This window comes from Bombyx mandarina, chromosome 10 (assembly GCF_030267445.1).
Source record: "Bombyx mandarina strain Sakado chromosome 10, ASM3026744v2".
Lineage (NCBI taxonomy): Eukaryota > Metazoa > Arthropoda > Insecta > Lepidoptera > Bombycidae > Bombyx > Bombyx mandarina.
The window spans coordinates 12,951,236-12,972,567 of NC_143217.1; the positions used below are offsets into that span (position 1 = coordinate 12,951,236).

At 43.1% G+C, this 21,332-nt stretch overlaps 2 protein-coding genes and 1 long non-coding RNA gene across 7 annotated transcripts; 2 read left to right on the plus strand and 1 right to left on the minus strand.

The window, feature by feature from the left end:
* Nucleotides 1-478: 478 nt before the first annotated feature.
* Nucleotides 479-5,746, plus strand: Tpst (tyrosylprotein sulfotransferase). Of its 5 annotated transcripts, XM_089730457.1 has the most exons (6): nt 482-814; nt 1,061-1,102; nt 2,641-2,713; nt 3,913-4,438; nt 4,526-4,779; nt 4,861-5,746. In XM_089730457.1, exons 4-6 carry the CDS (start codon nt 3,929-3,931, stop codon nt 5,054-5,056), a joined length of 960 nt encoding a protein of 319 aa, XP_089586583.1. In that variant the 5' UTR covers nt 482-814; nt 1,061-1,102; nt 2,641-2,713; nt 3,913-3,928; the 3' UTR covers nt 5,057-5,746. The 5 variants fall into 5 exon arrangements, with proteins under 5 accessions (XP_028028928.2, XP_028028927.2, XP_089586583.1 ...); XM_028173126.2 differs by lacking the exon at nt 2,641-2,713 and having other exon boundaries at nt 480-814; XM_028173127.2 differs by lacking the exons at nt 1,061-1,102; nt 2,641-2,713 and having other exon boundaries at nt 479-814.
* Nucleotides 5,747-13,243: 7,497 nt separating this feature from the next.
* Nucleotides 13,244-16,476, plus strand: mthl1 (adhesion G-protein coupled receptor methuselah-like 1). Its single transcript, XM_028173188.2, has 4 exons — nt 13,244-14,527; nt 14,634-14,712; nt 15,429-15,749; nt 15,823-16,476. The coding sequence occupies exons 1-4, from the start codon at nt 13,528-13,530 to the stop codon at nt 16,190-16,192; spliced, it is 1,770 nt and encodes a 589-aa protein (XP_028028989.2). The 5' UTR covers nt 13,244-13,527; the 3' UTR covers nt 16,193-16,476.
* LOC149502250 (uncharacterized) lies at nt 16,469-17,991 on the minus strand. Its single transcript, XR_016323680.1, has 2 exons — nt 17,856-17,991; nt 16,469-16,783 (listed from the first exon to the last, which is right to left on the minus strand). It is a non-coding gene; the product is annotated as an uncharacterized LOC149502250 (long non-coding RNA).
* Nucleotides 17,992-21,332: the final 3,341 nt, after the last annotated feature.

Below are 21,332 nucleotides of genomic sequence, written 5' to 3' on the forward strand. Positions count from 1 at the left end.
CCCTGATGACAAAAACTATCCCTGAAACATGTCGGCCTATTTATAAATGTCTGGCACATTAAATCAAGACGACCGAAATTAATACTTTTTATTCGGAAGCAAAAAACAAACTAAAACGTCCTTACGCACGGAGAGCTATGGGACGACTGAATGAAACCATTCAGTAACTAAATGCGATTACACCTTCCTAAATGCGTTTCTAATTACGCTTCTAAATGATTCAGTCAGTCAGAAACCATCCTTGCTACTGAATTCAGTAGACTAACTTACTGAATGCTGTTACACTTGACTGAATTCAGTAGCGACTGATTTTAGTCGTCTGAATTCAGCCAAGTGTAATAAGCCTATTAATCAACATAATCTCATTATGCTTCGTATCATTTTTCATCCTAAATAAAAGAAAAAAAATATAACTCCTGGCTTAAAAGTTTTACTACCAAGCTATTAAATTTTCAAAAAGATAAAAGAAACACGCCTCTGAGTAGTCTGTGGTTGACACACAATCACTCAACACTCAACACAACATCAACCTTATTCACAAAAACAAAAGTAATGGTAATAGTGTTGTTTGTCGTGATTTACCTAAAGGAATCAAACTTTGAAAGCTAAATTAGAATAAGTATAGATTTTCGGCATCAGATTAACAATTAAAAAAAATTTGCTTATCATTGTTTTTCGAAATTTATTGTTTACTGATAACATTTGCCGTACATACATACGTATAAGAATTAAAGAAAAACCTAACATTTTCTACGAATAGAATCCGCACCAACAAAACTACCAATATATATTTAAGCATTTCCAGTAAATGTAGGTGAGTTAATTGACGTTTTTTAAAATTTGTAAAATGTTCCCACTACTTATTGCTTGATCTCATTGGTGATTTGTTTTAATTCACTTATCACAATGTATGATCTTTCTTGAGATCGCCGCTTTTCCCGATGAATACAAATAAGTTACTAATAGACTTAAAGTGTACTTAATTGAAAAACCAAATTTTCCATGAAATTTGTAGTCTGTAGCTCATTGCTCAGTTGTTGTTGGTTGCCAATTGTTACAGATACGGTTTTTACATAACAGGACTGCTTTTCTACTAGTAATCGTAAGTTAAATGGGTCAAATTCTTATTCACTTACTCTTCGCTTTGAATTTCTGACAATACGGTTTTTATTATAAGAAGTGTGTACTTGAAAATAGTTTCTGAGAAATGTCTTTGAATTCTTGCGATATATAATTAATTATATTATATTTTCTATACCCTTTCACCTGTTGAATAATTAAAACAATTCAAATGACAATTGGTCCCTCCGGAATCCAGATGCTCAACAGACTATTTATATAATTAATTATATTATATTATGATTACATTTTCCAATGTTTTTTATGCTGTATCATCATATGCTGTAACATCTAAAAGTGGACAGGTTCAATTTCAATTGACAGTGGTTGGTCAGTTGTCTGTGTTTGCAGTGTGGGCTCACAAACTGTAACACAAACACAAACAATCTAAATGAGAAGTTTTCCATGCAATATAGTAAATGTAAATATTTTCTTATCCCAAGAAAGTCTATCATTCTGTTTTCATTATTCTTTGGTTTTAAGAAAATATACTTACCACTGTGAAGTAGAAGAAAGTAGGTAGTGATCATTAATAGATGCAATGCATTGAACATGATGGTAATAGTCCTTTATGATAGGTGAGAAAAGTAGTCTTTTGTGTGAATAGCTATGTGAATAACTGTACATTAAACAATGTTGAATGATCTTAGATTATGGCACTGTATGTACGTCAATAGAAGTAAATATAAAAAGGCATAATAGAGTGAAATCAAAGTTTAGTTTTTTAAATTGAGTATATAGGTGATTGAGCTTAAAGCCCATCTGGTGTCAAGTAGTTGCTGTAACCTATAGACATTATTTAAATGTTTTTGAAACTATTATAGTTTTTTAAATCTAAGGAAAAGAAAAATATGTCCAAATGTAACACTGCATATATGTCAAAAGAAAATAATGTTAAGTATACAAAGGAGGTGCAATAATACAACTTATAATAAAACTATACAATTGGAAAAGCAAGTAGTATAGTGACAGCACCGTGAATAAATGAAATAATGCATAGAAACATAGATTATTATTCATCAGGGAAGTAAACAAAGGATTTGACCTTGTAAAAAAATTTGCCATACATAATAAACAAACTGTAACTTGACTGAACTTGAACACTGTGATAGTAGGCCGAAGTGCGAGGGAGATGACCTCTGGGCCACACATGAACCCAATAAAACATAGGTGTGAATTTGTGAAGCAGTGGTGTATTTCAATAGAGCATCATATAATAATAATGTCTTTGTATTTTTGGGTTTCAAAATAGTCATATAGTCAATAGTTGTTATGGTAAAAAAACGATGCCTAAATAGCTGTACAAAATTAATATGATTCTTAATGATTATTGAAATAAGAAAAGTATGCCAATGCATGCCAATAAATTCCTAGTTTACACACCTACATCACATCACTGCACAAGGGTAATAAGCGGTGCAGTGTATTCATCTACAACAGGCCCTTAAATTCATTAAGTGTGATTGAAAAAAAGGGGAAGTTATAAGTACAAGGTGTGAATAATTTAACTTTTTTTTCTAGGATGGTGTTCTAGTTACGATTTGAGTCTTATTTGAAGTTATTTGGGTTGGTTTGAACCCATTTTTCAATGTAGGTACATATAATTTTATAATATGCAAAACTATTTTTTTGTTTAATTTATAGTCCCTATAGTCCATAGTAATAAAGCCCATTACTGTCCAGAGATGTTGATAAAATTGTCCACACTTGTGCATTTTCATAAATAATTAAATAGTTAATAAGTCATCAATTAATCATTAATTATCCTAGGTAGTGTTCATATCAGTAGGATAAAGGTGCACCGCTCCTAACAAATATGGTTTTTTTAAATTAATTTTCTTTTTAAATTAAACCAATGTTCCTGGAATGAATTAAAGGTGATCACTGTCACGTGACGTTATAAGATTTCAATACATATTATGTATTGCATTTGCTATTATGTTTTGTTATTAACATAAAAACATTTTGATTTGAAACATCTATAGCCGCACGTAAAACCGATTTCTGGCGTGGCGACACATGGCGTGGCGACGCGTCGCCATGCGCAATCGACTGTGCGATTCTCTCCCACTCCATCCGGCGTTAAGCCATCTCTCTCGCTACACTGAGCTCGGATACCTATAGTGTATACTCCGTAGTGTATACAGTGTTGTTTACTACAGTACACATAACCTGTGTTTTACTTGAAAACAAATTATTTTTTCGTAATATTTTATTTTATCATTATGACATATTTAGTTCCTATCACAGTCTGTTCTTTTTTGCATATTACTTTTACAAAATAAAGTCGATGTTTCACATCTGCCAGGCGTCCCGTGACGGCTCACATTTTTTTATATATTTATATAAGTATCCCTAGAACTACTCAATAAAAAAATCCTTGGAGGAACAGGAGAAAATAATATTCACTGCATTTTCCTTTTTGCAAACTATGACAATATATTTGTATTTTATTTTAATTGTTAACATTGAAGCGCGTTAGTGGCTACTCGACAAAAAAGATAAAAGTTGACAAAGGGGTGAGAAAATGATACTTACAGTTTTGTCTTTGCCTATAAAAAATAGATAATATAATGTTTACTTCTTTTTATTGTGAGTTTAATATGAATGGAAAAATATAGTATACATATTTTATTATTTATAAAGTGAACTCAATTACTTTTAAATTTTCTAAAGTGCATCAGTGTTAATTAAACAATATTACTAGAATAGGGGTAATTTATCTAAGCGAATTCCTTAGTTCGGTGAGGTGTGAAGATTGAGCGAAAGCACGGTGTATATATGTGTGTGCAGGCGGGCAGTGCGGGCGATGTGGCGCGGCGCGCGGGCTCGGGTCGCGGCGGCGCTGGGGCTCGCCGCGCTGCTGCTGTGGGCCTGGGGCGCCGCCCCGCCACGCTCGAGCGACCGACAGGCGCCAGTCGCCGGACGCGACTTGCCGCTCATCTTCATCGGCGGCGTACCGCGCTCCGGCACCACGCTGATGCGGGCCATGCTGGACGCACATCCGGACGTGCGCTGCGGCCAGGAGACGCGCGTGGTGCCTCGCATCCTGCAGATGCGCGAGCACTGGGCCCGCTCTCAGAAAGAAAGCGTGCGTCTCGAGCAGGCCGGAGTCTCCCGCGCCGTGCTCAATAACGCCATCGCGGCCTTCTGTCTCGAGGTGATCGTGCGGCACGGCGATCCGGCACCGCGGCTCTGCAACAAAGATCCGCTCGTGCTCAAGATGGGTACGTACGTGCTGGAGCTCTTCCCGAACGCGAAGTTCCTGTTCATGGTTCGAGATGGGCGCGCCACCGTGCACTCCATCATCACAAGGAAGGTGAGACGCCCTAGACGCCTAGAAACAGGATTGCAGTTCACATTTAGATTGAATTTTTGATGACCCTCGTATTGTGTTGCCTTGCAGGTGACCATTACTGGATTCGACCTGACGAGCTACCGGCAATGTCTCACAAAGTGGAACCATGCCGTGGAACTGATGTACCAACAGTGCAAGACGATGGGATCAGACAAATGTCTCATGGTGCGCTATGAGTCGCTCGTGTTGTGGCCGCGGGAGACGATGCGACAGGTGCTTGACTTCCTGGAACTGCCCTGGGACGAGGCTGTGCTGCACCACGAGCAGTACATCAATCAGCCGAACGGAGTTGCGCTATCCAAGTGAGTACGGCGACGGGTAACGTCGAGCCTGGACGGTCCATCAGAGGCTGAGGTGTGAGGCTTGTTGTCGCTTGGTTTCAGTGTGGAGCGGTCGTCGGACCAGGTGGTGCGCGCAGTGAACCGCGACGCGCTGGACAAGTGGGTGGGCGCCTTGCCGGCCGACGTGCGGGCCGACATGCCTCAGCTGGCGCCGATGCTGTCGGTGCTGGGCTACAACCCGTGGGACAATCCGCCGCCCTACCACGCGCATTCGCCGCCGCCCGCTCTCGATACCTAAACGACACTAATTCTAATGCTCACTTCCAAAGATATAATTGCCTGCGTGTTGTTGATGTGAGAAATTTAAATTGTATTAACGATACGTAACCGTGAATAATTCGCATCACCGACGCTAGTCTCTGGAACTTCGCCTTATCGCTGCGATAAGATGGTCTTTACATTACGAAAATTTACGATGTTATCGGCGACTCGGACGTTGAATATTTAATTAGAATCAATTTAAGAAGAACCCGACACGAACCGTCGCTGCATCGGAACGGTTGGTTAAAATTGATACAAACTAATTTGTGTTTCATGAAATTGGATTATAATTTAATACACCTTGATTTTATAAATTCCACAATAGTATCAATGGCTTATACAAATTTAAAGAAAAAGGTTCCGTACCTAAATCGGCCGTATCTTCGAAGAAATAGGGCCCGCGCAGCGCCATCTCCCGCGCGACGCGACCGGCACGCGCCCGCCACGCGTCCGCACGCGCCCGCACGCGCTGCGCCGCCGCTGCGAGAGATGGCGCTCTACTCATCCATGTATCAATGTTTTATTTTGTGCAATATTACATGGTTTGTTTTAAATAAGGTGCTATCATTATAGGTAATTATTACTTTTTGTGTTCGTTGTGAAATTAATGTTGTAAATAATCCAGGACGAATAATCTCATAATAAAATAAAATGAGCATTGTCAAAACGTTTCATTTTCGTTGTAATCTCTTTGACCGGAATCTATTATTGCTTAGTAGATGGATGGACCAGCTCACAGCCCACCTGGTGTTAAGTGGTTACTGGAGCCCATAGACATTACAACGTAAATGCGCCACCCACCTTGAGATATAAGTTCTAAGATCTCAGTATAGTTACAACGGCTGCCCTACCCTTCAGACTGAAACGCATTACCGCTTTATGGCAGAAATAGACAGGGTGGTGGTACCCACTCGCGCGTACTCACAAGAGGTCCTACCACCAGTAAAACTTGTATCATCTACATAGTTATGTATGTTTTGTATAAAATGTGGTTAAAACTTAATAGAAACATCATACTACATCATTAAATGCAACCCAGTTATATAGTCTCCTTACGGGATGAAGACATCCCCTCCTTTGTATTTTCTCTTGATGACCTCGATGTCGTAATTCATTAGCTTTTTCACTGCAAGGCCTGTTCCATTTCACAGTTGAGGTTGATTAATATTACGTAGTATAATCACAACTGATCCTACTTTTAATTGTAATTTGTGATGTGGTAATCCAGGCAATCCAGGAAATTTAAAAATTCTGGGATAGTTAACTACGTCAAGCTGGGTTGAAACTGTGTCAACTGATTTGTAAGAAAGGTGGTAGGACCTCTTGTGAGTCCGCGCGGGTAGGTACCACCACCCTGCCTATTTCTGCCGTGAAGCAGTAATGCGTTTCGGTTTGAAGAGTGGGGCAGCCGTTGTAACTATACTGAGATCTTAGAACTTATATCTCAAGGTGGGTGGCGCATTTACGTTGTAGATGTCTATGGGCTCCAGTAACCACTTAACACCAGGTGGACTGTGAGCTCGTCCACCCATCTAAGGAATAAAAAACAAAAAAAGTAGCTCTCCTGGAAGAATGTTCTTCTGGTCGGATTGAGATCATCGCCGTCTTTGTTTTTGGCCGCCAATATTGTTCGTTCACTCTACCAATTTAGCTGGAATATAGCCTCTTAAGCTATCAGCGAATAGGTCGGGAAACTAAAACTGCCAATTATGGTTTCTGAATTGTTGTTCTATGTCCGTAAAAACACGCTGAATAAGCTCTTTTTAAGTCGGTAAAGTGACAAAAATCTGTGGGTAGTGTAAATCATCCGTTCGAAATATCAACTGCGACCCTACCATTTTCAATATCTAATAACTCCTTCGACAACAAAGCCGCAGTTTGATCTTATAGAAGAAACACGTGCATATTAGTTGTTAATTGGAGTGTATTTACGTGCCGCCACAAATGCCTATAGTTCGTCAGCAACAGTTGATCGGGGAATTATGGAAGAGTCTGACGAATATCACCTGAACCTGTTAACAGAATCATGGCTCCACCAAAAAATAACTTTTAACGTTCTGTCCAGTGCCTCTAGTGACCTCGCATCGTACATTTATTTTGGCGATGTTGCAAACTGATGCTTCGTTGATGTTTAGTGGTAAATTCAAGAATGTGCAGTTCGTCCACGTTCTGCCAATGTTGCAGCTATGCCTGATGAAGCCAACGCTAGGGCTCCTTCGTTTTGCGGTCAGATCTTTGCTGACAGTAATGAAATTAGGAACGTTTTTCCATGTGCCCCGGAGCAAGTAAGCAAGCAAGCTCGGAACTCTGACGTAACGCAGGTCGCCTTCTCCTTGCCAGTGAATATAGCTTTCGCGTACTGACAAATTAATTATGGATTTGTTATTATTATTATTTAGAAAATTACTTCTTTATTTTCTTTTTTCGACAACCAACTGATGATACCTTTGCACTTTTATGATTTCTGAAACAGCAGATACTGTTTAAAAAAAAAAAGGTTTTGAAGTTTGAAGAAAATATAAAATATGGAAAATATGTAGGTACCTATATAAGTTTGGAATTGACGATTCACTTTTGCTGTATATAGTACCTACTAGCGGCACGCTCCGGCTTCACTCGGGTCTTAACCAAAATTTCATACTAAATAATTATAATACACACACATCAACCCTTCTATTTGCGTAACTAAAAAAATATATAAAGATAGCTTGATTATTATTATTTTAAAGAATTTTTATTTTCATTTAAATGATACATATTTATTTTTTTATATTATTATTTTTGTAATTTTCGTAAAAAGGTTATACCTACATACAAAACAAAAGCCTTTGAGTTTATTGAGTCAGAGCTTCCCGGTAAGCGATGTTTGATGTTGTTTCGTTTTTAAAAATAAAACAACACTTATTGTGGCGTAACTATAGTAGTTAGACATATATGCTGTCGCGAAACTTTTTGTAAGTAATAATGTCTTCTACAAAGTCATGGTATATACATTATTTTATTCTATCATCAATAGTTTTCGCAGCGCACGCGACGTAAATAATATTTTAGGTAATTTTTTTACACCTTGGGTTACATTATTGGATTTTTAGTAAGGAACCCTAATTTAAAAAAAAAAAGAATATAGCCTATGTCACTCGGGGATAGTTTGCAAATAGTGAAAGAGTTTTTCAAATCGGTTCATTAGTTTCGAAGCCTATTCAATACAAACAAACAAACAAATCTTTCATCTTTATAATATTAAGTATAGATAAATATTTGACAATCAATTAACAAAAGAATTCAAATGTTTCACAGCTAGAAACACTTTGCATTGGATTATCGAATTAAATTGCCGTTTTTAGTATTTTCCTTTAATTATTATTTATGTTTCTCAGCGATTAAACCTTCCCTGAATATCCATAAATATTTCAAGATCAAAATTAGGCAAATCGGTTCAGTCATTCTTGAGTTTTAGCGAGACAAACGAACAGCAATTTATTTTTCAATGGTATAATATATAGGTATTCGTAGAATATAACAGGATTGATGGACTAGTCTGTAATGATTTGACATTTATTAGACATTTTTTTTTGTTTTTTATATGTTTTTTAATTATGTGATTTGTTGTTGATTAAATGTTTGACAGTTACGAAATCCATGGACATTTTGTATGGGAAAATGTTTTTTCTTTTATCAATTATTTTCATCAATTTTCTAATGTTTTTAATACATAGTTACCTACTCTGCTATTCGGGATGGAGACAAATTTATCAAATTAAAACCTCGACAACGAAAAGTTTTGAGTTCGAACAGACCCGATCTTATAGATATATAATATAAGATATATAGTTGTATATATTTAGTCTGGCCATAAATACTGTTACAATTAAAAAAAAAAAATCTATTGCAAATAACATTTATTACTTTTACAGTGTGTTAGTTTAATATATAAATATAAAACAATTTAAAGTATAAAAAGCTTATTCGAAGTGGTCTCCATTGGCTGCAATACAGTCCTTTAAACGTTGAGGCCAGTTATCAATAGAAGCACGGACTCTTTCCATGGGAAAATTTTTCGCTGCCAATCGTACGGATTGTTTTAGGGACTCCAAATTATCATGGCGTTTAGAGCAAGCCGTACTCTCTAAAACTGACCATAAATCATAAGCCAGCGGATTAAGATCGGGTCTAGACGACGGCCAGTCTTCAGCTCTGATGAAGTCCGAAACGTTCGTTTCCAACCAAGACTGCGTAGACCGAGCTTTATGACCTGGCGCCGAGTCTTGCTGGAAGGACCATTCTTGATTATTGAACATGGTGTTGTTAAGGGGCTTCACTACCTTCTCAAGAATGGTATCTTGATACACTTGTGCCGATGTTTTGATACCTTTTTCACAAAAGTATGGCTCAGTCACTCCTTCATAGCTAATACCCAACCAAACCATCACTGAAGTCGGATAGTGCCCACGTTGCACTCTTTCGACTAATTGGGAAACTTCCTTAGAGCTTTGAGCATAAATACGGTCATTTTGTTTGTTAAAATGTTGCTCAATTGTAAAAAAATTCTCATCCGTAAAACAAAAATTTTCTATGACCTCCCTTTGCGTACCGCTTCAGTAGTTGTTTCGATTTTACCACCCTATCTCTTTTAAATTATCAGTTAAGAAATGACCAGTACGTCTCTTATAGACTGCAAGTCGCTAGTCATCTTTTAAAATACGCGACATGGTTCTAGGTGCTATCTTCATCTCCCGAGATAAAATCTTTTGCTTTCGGACAGGATTTCTTCGAATTCTTTCCCATACTGATTTGACCACCTTTTTCGTACGAACACTACGTGGACGGCCAGATCTTTTTCTGTCACAAACAGAGGAGGTCTCATTGCACCTATTAATAGCCCGGTGCACAAACATTTTACTAATACCAAGCGTATGGAGAGTTTTAAATTGCATTTGACTCCATACCTACTTTGTGTAATGCAATCACAGCGATTCGGTCCTCTTTATCATCCCACTCCATTTTAATATCGCAAAATATTGTACAATGTATTGGCGCCAAAATGAGAAAACTCAATGAGCAATCATATAAAAATGACAGATTCCAAATTCAAATGTAATATTTTATTTATTTTTAATTGTAACAGTATTTATGGCCAGACTAAGTATATTTCCCTACTTATTCGCTGGTAGCGTAAGGGGCTACTGCAGCTTGGCGCGGACCGGTAGATGAGCTCACGGGCTCAACCTGAGAGAATTGGCTTACACTAGCTCTAACAAGAATGCAGTGCTTCGCAGAAACTACTATAGGATCAGAATTGCGACATGTTGGCCTCTATTTTAAATGCCGTTATAACGAACTGCTTATTTCCCGCAGTGTGGAAAGAAGCGGACGTTATTGGCATACACAAATCTAGAAAACCCAAAAATGAACCCGCAAGCTACCGCCCGATTAGGCTCCTTCCAGCGAGCGATAGGCAAACTGAATGAACGAGTGATTCGTAAACACCTCAGGGGCTTTAACACCTCGAAAAGCAAAAGATAGATATAATAATATGCTGTCATTGGCTTTTTTGTAGGACTATACATTTTCATTTTACATTATATAGATACGTGTAGCTCTAACGGTTTTTGCGGCGCACGCAAAAATAGCTCGCAGATGGATGATGTTTTCCTTCTTACACTTATCTTTATATTTTGGGTAATTCACACTATATTTTTTTAAATTATAACCTATATGTTATTATGATGTGTAAGCTTAGTGTCATGTTTATTTATATCGAATGGACAACCTAAAAATAAATTAAAAGCTTTTAGGTCTAAAAATGACGATAATTCCATATACAAGTTTTCATTCCCCCCCTTTCAACCCGTTACAAGCCTTTGTTCGCATTAAAAATATATGTTCTTTCTCAGGCTCTAGACTGTCTGTGTACCAAATTTCATTTAAATCGGTTCAGTAGTTTTGGCGTGAAAACGCGACAGACAGACAGACAGAGTTACTTTAGCATTTATTTATTTATTTATTAAGTCGCACCAACAAAGTGATCATCAATACAAAACATTGACAAATTGACAAAAGTTCATGGCAGATGTCACCTCAATTATAGGTGCAATCGACAGTGCATTAACATCAAAAATAAAAAAAATATACAGCTAAGATTTGAATACATTTCATTCATTGCTTAAGATTAATTTAATTGGGAGATGATCCGCGACAGATTTTTCCTGTAAGTAGTGAGACAATCAGAAAAAACATCTATTTCACTTAAAATAAGTTCAGCGCAATCGGCCAACTCCGAAGGAACATTGACGGAGACCGCGCTACCGTGGACATTATTGTAGTCCCAAAGGATTCTGTTTAAGGGATAATTAATAATAATTAATTAATAATTAATTATTTATAATATTAGTATGGAGTATGGATTATATAATAGTTGATTGTAAGTTTTACGCATTAAAAACGCCATTTTACTACAGTTAAAAACTAAAAAGTTTGCTTAATGCAAGTTTACATTCGTAATAACGTTTAGAGAAGTGTGCACAAAAACAGCTGCGATACAACTGAGCTGCAAACAAATGAACATTGTGAACAGAACAGAGAGCAGCTCGAAATCGGAACGTCAGAGGAATCACATACAGCACGAGACTCGCTGAGCTTCATTCAAACACAACCCGTACCTACTGTCGTCTACTCGACCACCCGCTGCAGAGCCTTCAGAGAGAGCCTTGAGAAATCCTATAAAATTCATTTTGTTATATTTTAATTTTTTTTTTTTTTTTTTTATTGCCCTTGTAGGCAGACGAGCATATGGCCCACCTGATGGTGAGTGGTTACCGTTGCCCATGGACTTCGGCAATGCCAGGGGCAGAACCAAGCCGCTGCCTACCGCATAATACTCTCCACAAGCCTCGTTTGAAGAAGGACATGTCATAGCGCTCGGGAAACACCGTGGAGGGGAGCTCATTCCATAGCCGGATGGTACGTGGTAAAAAAGATCTCTGGAAACGCACTGTGGATGACCGCAGTGGCTCCAGGTAGTACGGATGAACTCTACTCCGGTGGCGGGCGGTGCGATGGTAAAAACGAGATGCCGGTATCATCTCGAACAATTCCTCAGAGCACTCCCCATGGAACATACGGTACAAAATACAGAGGGAACCGAAGTCCCTCCGCAGACCCAGAGGTTCCAAACGATCCGTGAGATTGGGATTATCTACAATCCGAACGGCCCTCCTCTGTATGGAGTCAAATGGAAGAAGCTGGTATTTGGGAGCCCCGGCCCAGAGATGGGAGCAGTACTCCACGCGAGGCCGGACTTGTGCTTTATAAAGCAGAAGCCTTTGTCCAGGCGTGAAGTACCGCTTCGCTCTGTTGAGGACTCCCAGCATTTTGGACGCCAACTTCTCCCAGCATTTTGGACGCCAACTACTCCCAGCATTTTGGACGCCAACTACTCCCAGCATTTTGGACGCCAACTAAAATCAGCTAACCATTTTATGTTATAAACTAGGAAAATAAATATTATTATGTAATTATAAATCTTCTTCTTATGATTATTAATATAATGTAATAATAAATAGTAATTTTAGAATTATCAAGGGGCAAGCTTTCTGGACCAGAAGCGATCCGGCCATACCAACAAAATAGAAACTAAAATATATGTTTTAAATTAATTAATTATTTAGTTTTAAAATAAAACAGACTGGCGTGTATCATCATCTAGGCAATGATTAAAAATATTCCAAGTTATTGTGTGAATAAATTTCTAGGCGCTAATGAAAGTCCCACCGCAATTAAAATTATTGCACTAAATAGGCCGATGTCCTGGTCACCGGAGCTCACAGACATAACGAAGTCAGCTTACAGGCAGTATTTCTTCTAGTTTTGGCGACGCGGCGACGGTGAGCACTTACTACGGAACACGGGGCTTGCGTTACGGTAAATTAAAGTAACACGTCGAAACAAATAAACTTTGAATTCGTAAATTATATAGTCAACTGAACAGGAGAGATGCTTGTGATTGAGTAACGGAGGTCGGCTTGTGCCGCAGAGCTTTTTAGAAAGAATTCAGTCAGTACTTGACAAAGTTCAACACAAACAAGCCTCAGCTGGTCCGTGCACCGCGGCAGGGCGCGGGCGGCGGGCGGGCAGCGCGGCGCGGGTCGGAGCGGGGCCAGTGTGCTGTGTGTGTCAGTCTGTGCGCTGCTCTCAGGGCGGGAGGACACATCTTGGGATCGCTCTCTGTACTGCCACGTGCGTGACATCGCGACTATTTCGATTTTAACAAAGCTTTAAAGTGTTCCTGTTCGTATTATCACGGAGATCAGTGCGACGCAACGATTGTTGTCAGTGCCCAGTTTGTAGTAATTAATAAAGGAAGTGTTCGTCGCGTGATTGCATTTTGTGTTTGTGTTTGTTGCGATGACAGTTCGCAAGCGGACTCGAGTGCGGTAGAACCGCGTCGACATGCTGGCGACTCTCGGCGTCGTGGTCGCGTGGACAGTGTGCTGGGTGTCAGCGGGCGGCGCGCACTCCCAACCTCTCTCTATTCCGCGCTGCTGTCCCGCCGGCCTCAGCCTCGATCTCGCGGCGCTCAGTGCGCTCGTGATCACCCCCGCCGCTGTGCCCTCGGCCTGTGTGCCCCAGACTGATCTTCAGCAAAAATGGGTACCGCTCGTGTACGGGCCGGTCGTGGGACGCTTCTTGGAGCGTGGTCGTTTGCCCGCACAGTGGAAGTTTCGCGACGCGACCGTCCCGAATTGCAAGGAGCTCCAGATCATTCCAGAACACGCGGCTGCTTACGCGCTTCTCAGAAATGACGGCTCTCTAATGATGATCCGGAGTAGAGGACGAGCGCTGGCCTTGTCGCGATACTGCACGGATGCGGCTGCAGCCCTCGTGTGCGCCGAGGATGTCACGCACACGTTATCCAAGTGTTGTGGCGAGGGACGAGTGTTTGACGGTGGCCATTGTATCTTGAACGAGTCCAAGTCTGTTGAGGTTCTTGCGGAACTGCGGAAATTAGCTAACGGCACCGTCGTCGGAGGCGGGTGGCCCACGTGCGTCGCCGGCTTGAGCTACGGGGTGACGGGCGCCCTGAGCGGAGCCGTGCTGATGCCGGACGGCGCGCTAGAACTTAGTGGCACCAAGCTAGAGGCGGGTGCGTGGTGTGCAGAAGCAGTGGTGGGTGAGGAGGGCACGCGCATTTTGACTTGCGAAGCGGTGGCGAGCGCGGTGGTCCCGCGGCGGACGGCTCGGCACGCGCTCTACGGTGCAGGGCTGGCGGTGGGCGCGGCGTTCCTGGCCGCCACGCTGGCGGCTGGATTCGCGCTGCCGGCGGCTCACCACGCGCTGCACTGGCGGTGCCAGACGCACTATGTGGCGGCGCTGATGCTGGGCGACGTGCTGCTGGCGGCGACGCAGCTGGCCGACAACTCCGTGCCGCCGACGTTGTGTCGCGCGCTAGGTGAGTCGGTGGCCGCTGTTACTCAGCTGGTATTCTGCTGCTCTAAAGTGTGTCATGGTTAAGACGTGTGTCTGTGTGTTGTCCACATGTGCGGCGCTGCGTGTAGCGGTCTGCATGCACTTCTTGTTCCTGTCCGCGTTCTTCTGGCTCAACACGATGTGTTTCAACATTTGGTGGACTTTCCGGTGAGTTTCAGTCTCACTAGTGGGTGATTTTATTTCGATTATTTTCGTTATTTTTGTAGGGATTAGCATTTCCACAAATCGATTCAAAATTAAATCAAATATTTCGCGATACAGAGGGTACAAAAGTAGTTTTCGAATGTGGACACTCATTGCAGAAATTAAAACATTCGGAGTCTGACGATGTAATCAATAATAATATAGAACGCAATACGCATACTTTCCTCAAAATAATGTGTTCGTCAGTTGAAGGGCTATTTGTTGCTGGGAACGCCCTGATCACATATAGTAGAACTTTTTATAGACCCGGGTTCTAGTTTACGCTAGCTTACGTTGCCGGAGCCTATAAATGTCAGTACACGAATACCGTCACCCGTCGCGATACATGAGGTGAAGTCTCAATTGTATTGTGTAAATGGCTCTTCCATCCTTAGAGCCGGAACGTATGACTGCTTCGCGGTAGAGATACGCAGGTTGGTGCTACTCACCCGTGCGGCTTTATAACGTGCCGGTCCATAACATAGCAACTAGGAAGTTATCAGTTAGAAAGTTACGTACAATATATGAAGATAAGGTAGCGATGGCACCACAATGAGAAGGTCTCACGTTGAACAGACAGACATGTTACGATTGACAAAACTGAAACAGCGATCTAATTGCGTGGCGTGCTATACCGGTTCCAACATTGCGGCAGCTGAGTGAGCTACGCCTGTGTGCAGGGACTTCCGCCCGACCTCGCTGGAACGCGGCCAGGAGGCGTGGCGCCTCCGCGTGTACATGGTGTACGCGTGGGGCGGGCCGCTGCTGGTGGCCGGCACCGGCGCCCTGCTCGACCACCTGCCGGCCGGCGCTGCGCCTCTGCTGCGGCCGCGCTTCGCCGTGCAGCGTTGCTGGTTTTATGGTGACATGGAGATTCTCGTCTACTTCTTCGGTCCGGTGGGCGTCTTGCTTCTGGTCAATCTTGCACTTTTCATTTCTACCACGCGCCAGCTGACCTGCGGCCTCTGGCGGCGCGATGAGGTCAAGTCTACATCCGAGAGGTGAGAGAGAAAGTCTGCTGTGTGTTTCCTCGCAATTACGACCAGTTCTTTAAATAGCTTGTGATGGTTGCAGGGCAGCTTTGGGACGCGTGTGTGCCAAGCTGGTAGTAGTGATGGGCGTGACGTGGGGTGCGGATGTGGTGTCGTGGGCGGCGGGCGGGCCGGAGTACGTGTGGTACGCGACGGATCTGCTCAATGCTCTCCAGGGCGTGCTCATCTTCCTGGTGGTGGGGTGTCAACCGCACGCCTGGGCAGCGCTAAAGCGGTGTGCTGCGGCGTGCTGCGCGAAGGGCGGCAGCGGAGGCGGAGAGCGGGGCGCGGGCCGCCACTCCTCGACGCACCTGCCGTCCTGTGGGGAATCTCTGACGCACACCACGCAGGCCGCCGCCCCGGCCCCTGCGCCAGTACCTACACCCCGCGTCCCCATGGAGACGGTCTGCTGAACGAAATCCGAGCGGACTTCACCCGAAATTCGAGCTTTAATATATTCTCACATTGAATATTTATTCTACAGTATTATTTTGTATTTTCACTGACGAGCGCGACGCGCGTCGCGTGACGAACCCGCGCCCGCCGGACTGTGTGTGCGTGCGTGTGTGTGTGCGTGTGTGTGCGTGGACCACGCGACCGTGGTGTGGTACAGCCCGATCCGTGTAACGAGCGTATCGACGACCCTCTTGCCCCGTGAGATTGGCTGTTCAATAAAAATAAAATAGACATTAATGAACATGTTGGTTTTTCTTATTAATTCCCACAATTCAATTGCCAAAGGCTATGCTTTTTTACAATTACTTTCCCGAACGTAATGTTCGTGTATGTAAAGCACATATACGCAAATTACAAGATAGCACGCGTTTATGTCTTTTGTTCTGCGCTAGATCGTGGGGAGTAGAAGGAGAGGGACGCGGGTCCCCCACATCGCTAGTAGTGTGCCCGGGCCGCGGGGCTGCGCCCCACACGTCGCGCGCTGCTCGGTCCGCTGGAGACAGCCTCCGCGCTAGCACTGGACGCGCACACGCCCACTGGACCATCGGCTCTGAAAAATCACTGAATCAGTATATTGTCCTTAAAGCACGTTAGAGTATATTTATGTATGATTTCTAAAATATTGTTCTAAACTGCAGGAAACTTTATTTAAATTTCATGCTTCTACCATCGATAGCCACGAACTTTCCAAGCGGTAGCGGTTTCTTTAGCGGTAGGCAGCGGCTTGGCTCTGCCCCTGGCATTGCTGAAGTCCATGGGCGACGGTAACCACTCACCATCAGGTGGACCGTGTGCTCGTCTGCCTACAATGGCAATAAAAAAAAAAATTCGAGCTTAATTCCCCCCTTTTTAGGCTAACATTTTGAAAAACCCCCTTATACACATTCATTCATTTAATTCTAACCGGAAGCAGCGGTTAGGGAGAGCGAATTCAAAAAGAACCCCTTACATTTACGTTCATTTGATATTTTGAAAGGTATTTCGATGCGTTAGTTCATTCTATTCAGACGAGTAGATAACTCTCCTCATCATAAGTAGAGGAAAATAGTTTTTGATCATAAGTAGTATTATCGCCTTGAGACATGGAGTCGATGTTCCTAGCATGAGCAGTGACCTCAACAGAGCAGTGGGACCGGCAGTTTGCTGGACTACGTACGTTCGAGAGCCGACATGCGACATTGCGCTGCGCTGTGCTGCGCTGTGCTGTGCTGACGTAACGCATCACGTCCTTAACAACTAGCGTCCATTTGACAGTCATCGAATCGTTACTTAAGGAGTTTCATATCAAAGTTAGGTTACAGACATGACTGGGCTATTAAAGATAAACAATACTAACCTATTCTCAATTTGACTACAGACTTTAAGCAATAACAAAAGTTTGACAATAAACAAAGAGTATACGTGTGTGTGTCAAATCCATGGTAGTGTGTGTAATGTTTTCATTATTGATTTAATGTATCTTTTAGCCATTATCTTAAAAAAATATTAGCATTGTGCACTTTTTCTATATATTCTCTATAAGTGTGGAAAATTTCATACTCCGTCCGCGCAATTTTCGTAAAAAGGGATACAAAGTTTTTGCTTCACGTATTAATATATAAGTATAGATAATTAGCTGACCTGACAGGCTGGCACACTCATCTCTCGATCGCAGAAAGTGCGTCTCTCTATCACGTCGCTGTGTATGTGTGGGTGTGTGACGTAACGACAGAGCTTGCTCGTTGAGTACATAGTTTCATAATGGCTTGTCGCAGAGTACCACGCGTTCCTGGGAGACGTTACTTTCTCCTTTTCACTTTGTGATTGCTTTTCAATTGAATAACGTAATGTTGAGAAACAGGTCGGCTCGCGTCGTTTGATCTGGTGACCTATAGAGCGGTCTCGAGTAGGCGGCAGGCTGTACCACTCACTACTTATCAGACTGGAGCACGCTTCGCGTCACGCGGGTCAACTACAACGACTGAGAACTAACTTGACCGCCCATCGTAGGACATGAGGTTGAAGTCCCAATTGTATTGTGACGAGTGTGCGGGAGGCGAGGGCGAGGGCGGCGACGCTACCAATTTTGTTATCAGGCCCAGGTCTCTTCAGGATGACTTCTGTTCTAAAACAGCTACAGCTACACGGTATTGTGCGCCGCCGCGGCGCCGGTCTCTGATTGCACGACGATGTAAAGTATTGTAAAGCTTTCATTTCTTATGAAGGCGAGGTTGCGGCTTCACTGACAGCGCGGCGGCGGCGACTCGCGGTCTCACCCGCGGTCGCCCGCACCGCGCCCTCACCGCGCACTCACTACGCCTTCGCTTATATATATACCTATTGTTCGCATGTCGTGTGTAGGCGCGTGTCGGTGAAAGTACTTGGAACGATGAAATGTTCGCGGAACATTGTCGTGGAGGGTGTCACTTATGTATATGCGATATTATGACGCTCTCGAATAGAAGATTCGAAGAATCAAACAAGTCGATCGTGGGAACGTCTAAAATTAACAAATTATTTAATGAATTAGTTCAAATTTTGTACACCTGTAACTGTTGGTGAGATAGAAATATATATAAGTGAATATTATTTCGAGAAATTCACGATCACCTCAGTTTATTTTCGGCAACAGTATCTCAAATCAAATTAAATTGCGAACTGGCATGTGGCAGGGGCGTTGGCGCGCTGAGGAACACTAATTAGGTGTAAAAGCGTCGACCGAGATAAACTGCGCAGGCCTCGCAAAGAGTTAACTTTATTACCGTCGAGGGTCGAGAGACGAGGCGAAAGTGATTGACCACTAATATATTCGCGGCGTGACGTCCGATGACGCAGGACTCATTGTCGATTCATTGTTCGACTCGCGCGCCTCATGCTCCGTACGGTTTCATAACATCGACGCAATCCAACCGGACGCTCTCGTGTTATAAAAGTTAAACGTCTCAAGTTCGAGACTGGCTTGTTGACGACTGTTAGATACTTGCAGGCACCCGTAGCGCGTTCTGTCGACAGAGGACGCGTGTCGGCCGAATAGACACAATTTGTGTTACACTTATTGAATTCAGATTGATATAAAATTATATAAAACTAGTTGCAGATAAATTGAAAGTAGCGTGACGTCGTAGTGTGGACCGGGCACCGGCCGGCCGCCGCCGCCCCCCTGCCCCCGAGGAGCGCTTTCACCGAGCGCCTCCGACTCACCGCGGAGTTCTGAGAACACAAACGGCACCATACACTGGGCCGGGGTCTACCGGTGTAGCCAGTGTCCGAGCGGCGCGGCGTCCGCATTCCGTGCCTCATTACTTTGTGAAAGTTCCATAGAACGTCGTCTGTCGTGTAACCTGCAGTCACTGCACCAGTGGAGCGTGAAGCCGGTCTGGTGCCCTGAGATAACGACCGCTGGGAGCACTGGTCCGGAGGGGACAGAGTGGCCGCACGCGTCGAGAAACAAATGAAGCTGAACTGTAGATATTGTTCGGAGGAAGTGAACAATTTAAAAGGGTCGGCGTCGTTCGTGTCTCGCGTGCGCTCTGTCCGCGGAGCAGGTGCGGCTACCCTTCGCGCTCCTTATTCGTTTCGCGCAGAGCTCGCCCGCCGGCGCCGCCCGAGTCGCTCGGAGGTCGCACACACACACGCACACGCCCGTCGCGTCGCTGCGTGTGGAATGCGAGTGTTGCTCCGGTGAATGTTAACGTTAAATCGACACAGTCACGAAGACTCTTGAGTCATGAGTGACCGGCAGACCCGTGTGCCCTCACACCATCACTTGGGTCGCCAAGTGCAGAAAGACAGCGTTTCGAAAATAAATGAAATACATCGTTACGTTGGTCGTTTACCCAAGGATGCCTTACAAGGATGCTTGACGGAGTGGCCCGCACTCCGATCTAACCTCGTCTAAGCTTCAATCTGGAAAATTAGAATACTCCATTTGTTTGTTATTTCGGCAAAGTTCGTGGAGTGCGCTGTTAAGGCGCAGGAGACAGATGGCTCGTCTGGCAGCACGCACAGCACGCGCGTCTCTGTGTGCTCACTAATTCGTATGTTTGTATCGAACAGACTAACACAGGTGCAATAAATATAACAGGAGTTGCTCTCAAAAATTCGCTCCTAAAATTATTTACCTATTTGATTTATTTTCTGTATAAGATACACTGAGACAGTCTTTTTCGATGTTGTCGACGAGTCATCAGTCGGTCGTTCCACCGTCCGCAAGAGTTGAGTCAGGGTTGAGCCCAGGGGCTACACTCAGCCGCATCGCTCGTTCTGGTTCTATTTATTAAACCAACAGTGGCTCCACCTGTCGCACGCGCGTGCTGCCCGGACACGACCTGGACAGGGACAGGCGCGTACACTCGGCGGCAAGTATCACAGGAGTCCCTCGACTTTGCGTCGTGAACTTCGCCACCCACCTTGAGACACGAATTCAAATAGATTTTTATTACACGGTGCACATCAGTACTTTGTTTATTAATTATAATTTTTTTACTTTTGTATCTGTTTCCTTTATCTCATAGAAAATTATTTTCTACTTTTTAGTGACTATATCTTTTTAGTATTTAATGATAATTTCATAGGAACGGTTGAATCCAAGAGAGTGAGCGAGTGCGTACACTCTGGTCCGTCGCAGGAGGCGCCACCGGACTCACAGCGTTATTCCTGAAGATCCCGACCAGAGTATTTGGATAATGCTATTATACTATTGTATGGTCATCGGCTCTCGATAAGTGGGCCAAGTTTCAAATCAACGCGACTTTTGAAGGGGGTCGTGTTCAGAGTAGAGTAGAGTACATACATAAATACATACGTGCGAACACAGATACGTACCAAGCTAAATAAGGTTTTTTAAAAAGACGTTGTTTTTTGACACACATACTCATATTTACTCAAAGAAGCATTCTACTTCAGATATAATTAAAGAAAGTAGGCCCCTTGAAGCGAAAACCTTATAATTTAGATTTTTTTTAATTATTTAAATTACCATTACCTCAATGGTCTTATTCAATAATTCGATGATTGTAATAACACAATGAACGTGTTGATGATGACACATGTGCGCGTGTGTGCGTGTGTGCTTTTTTTTTTTCCTACCTGAGCTGAGAGCCTTGAGAGGCTATTTCA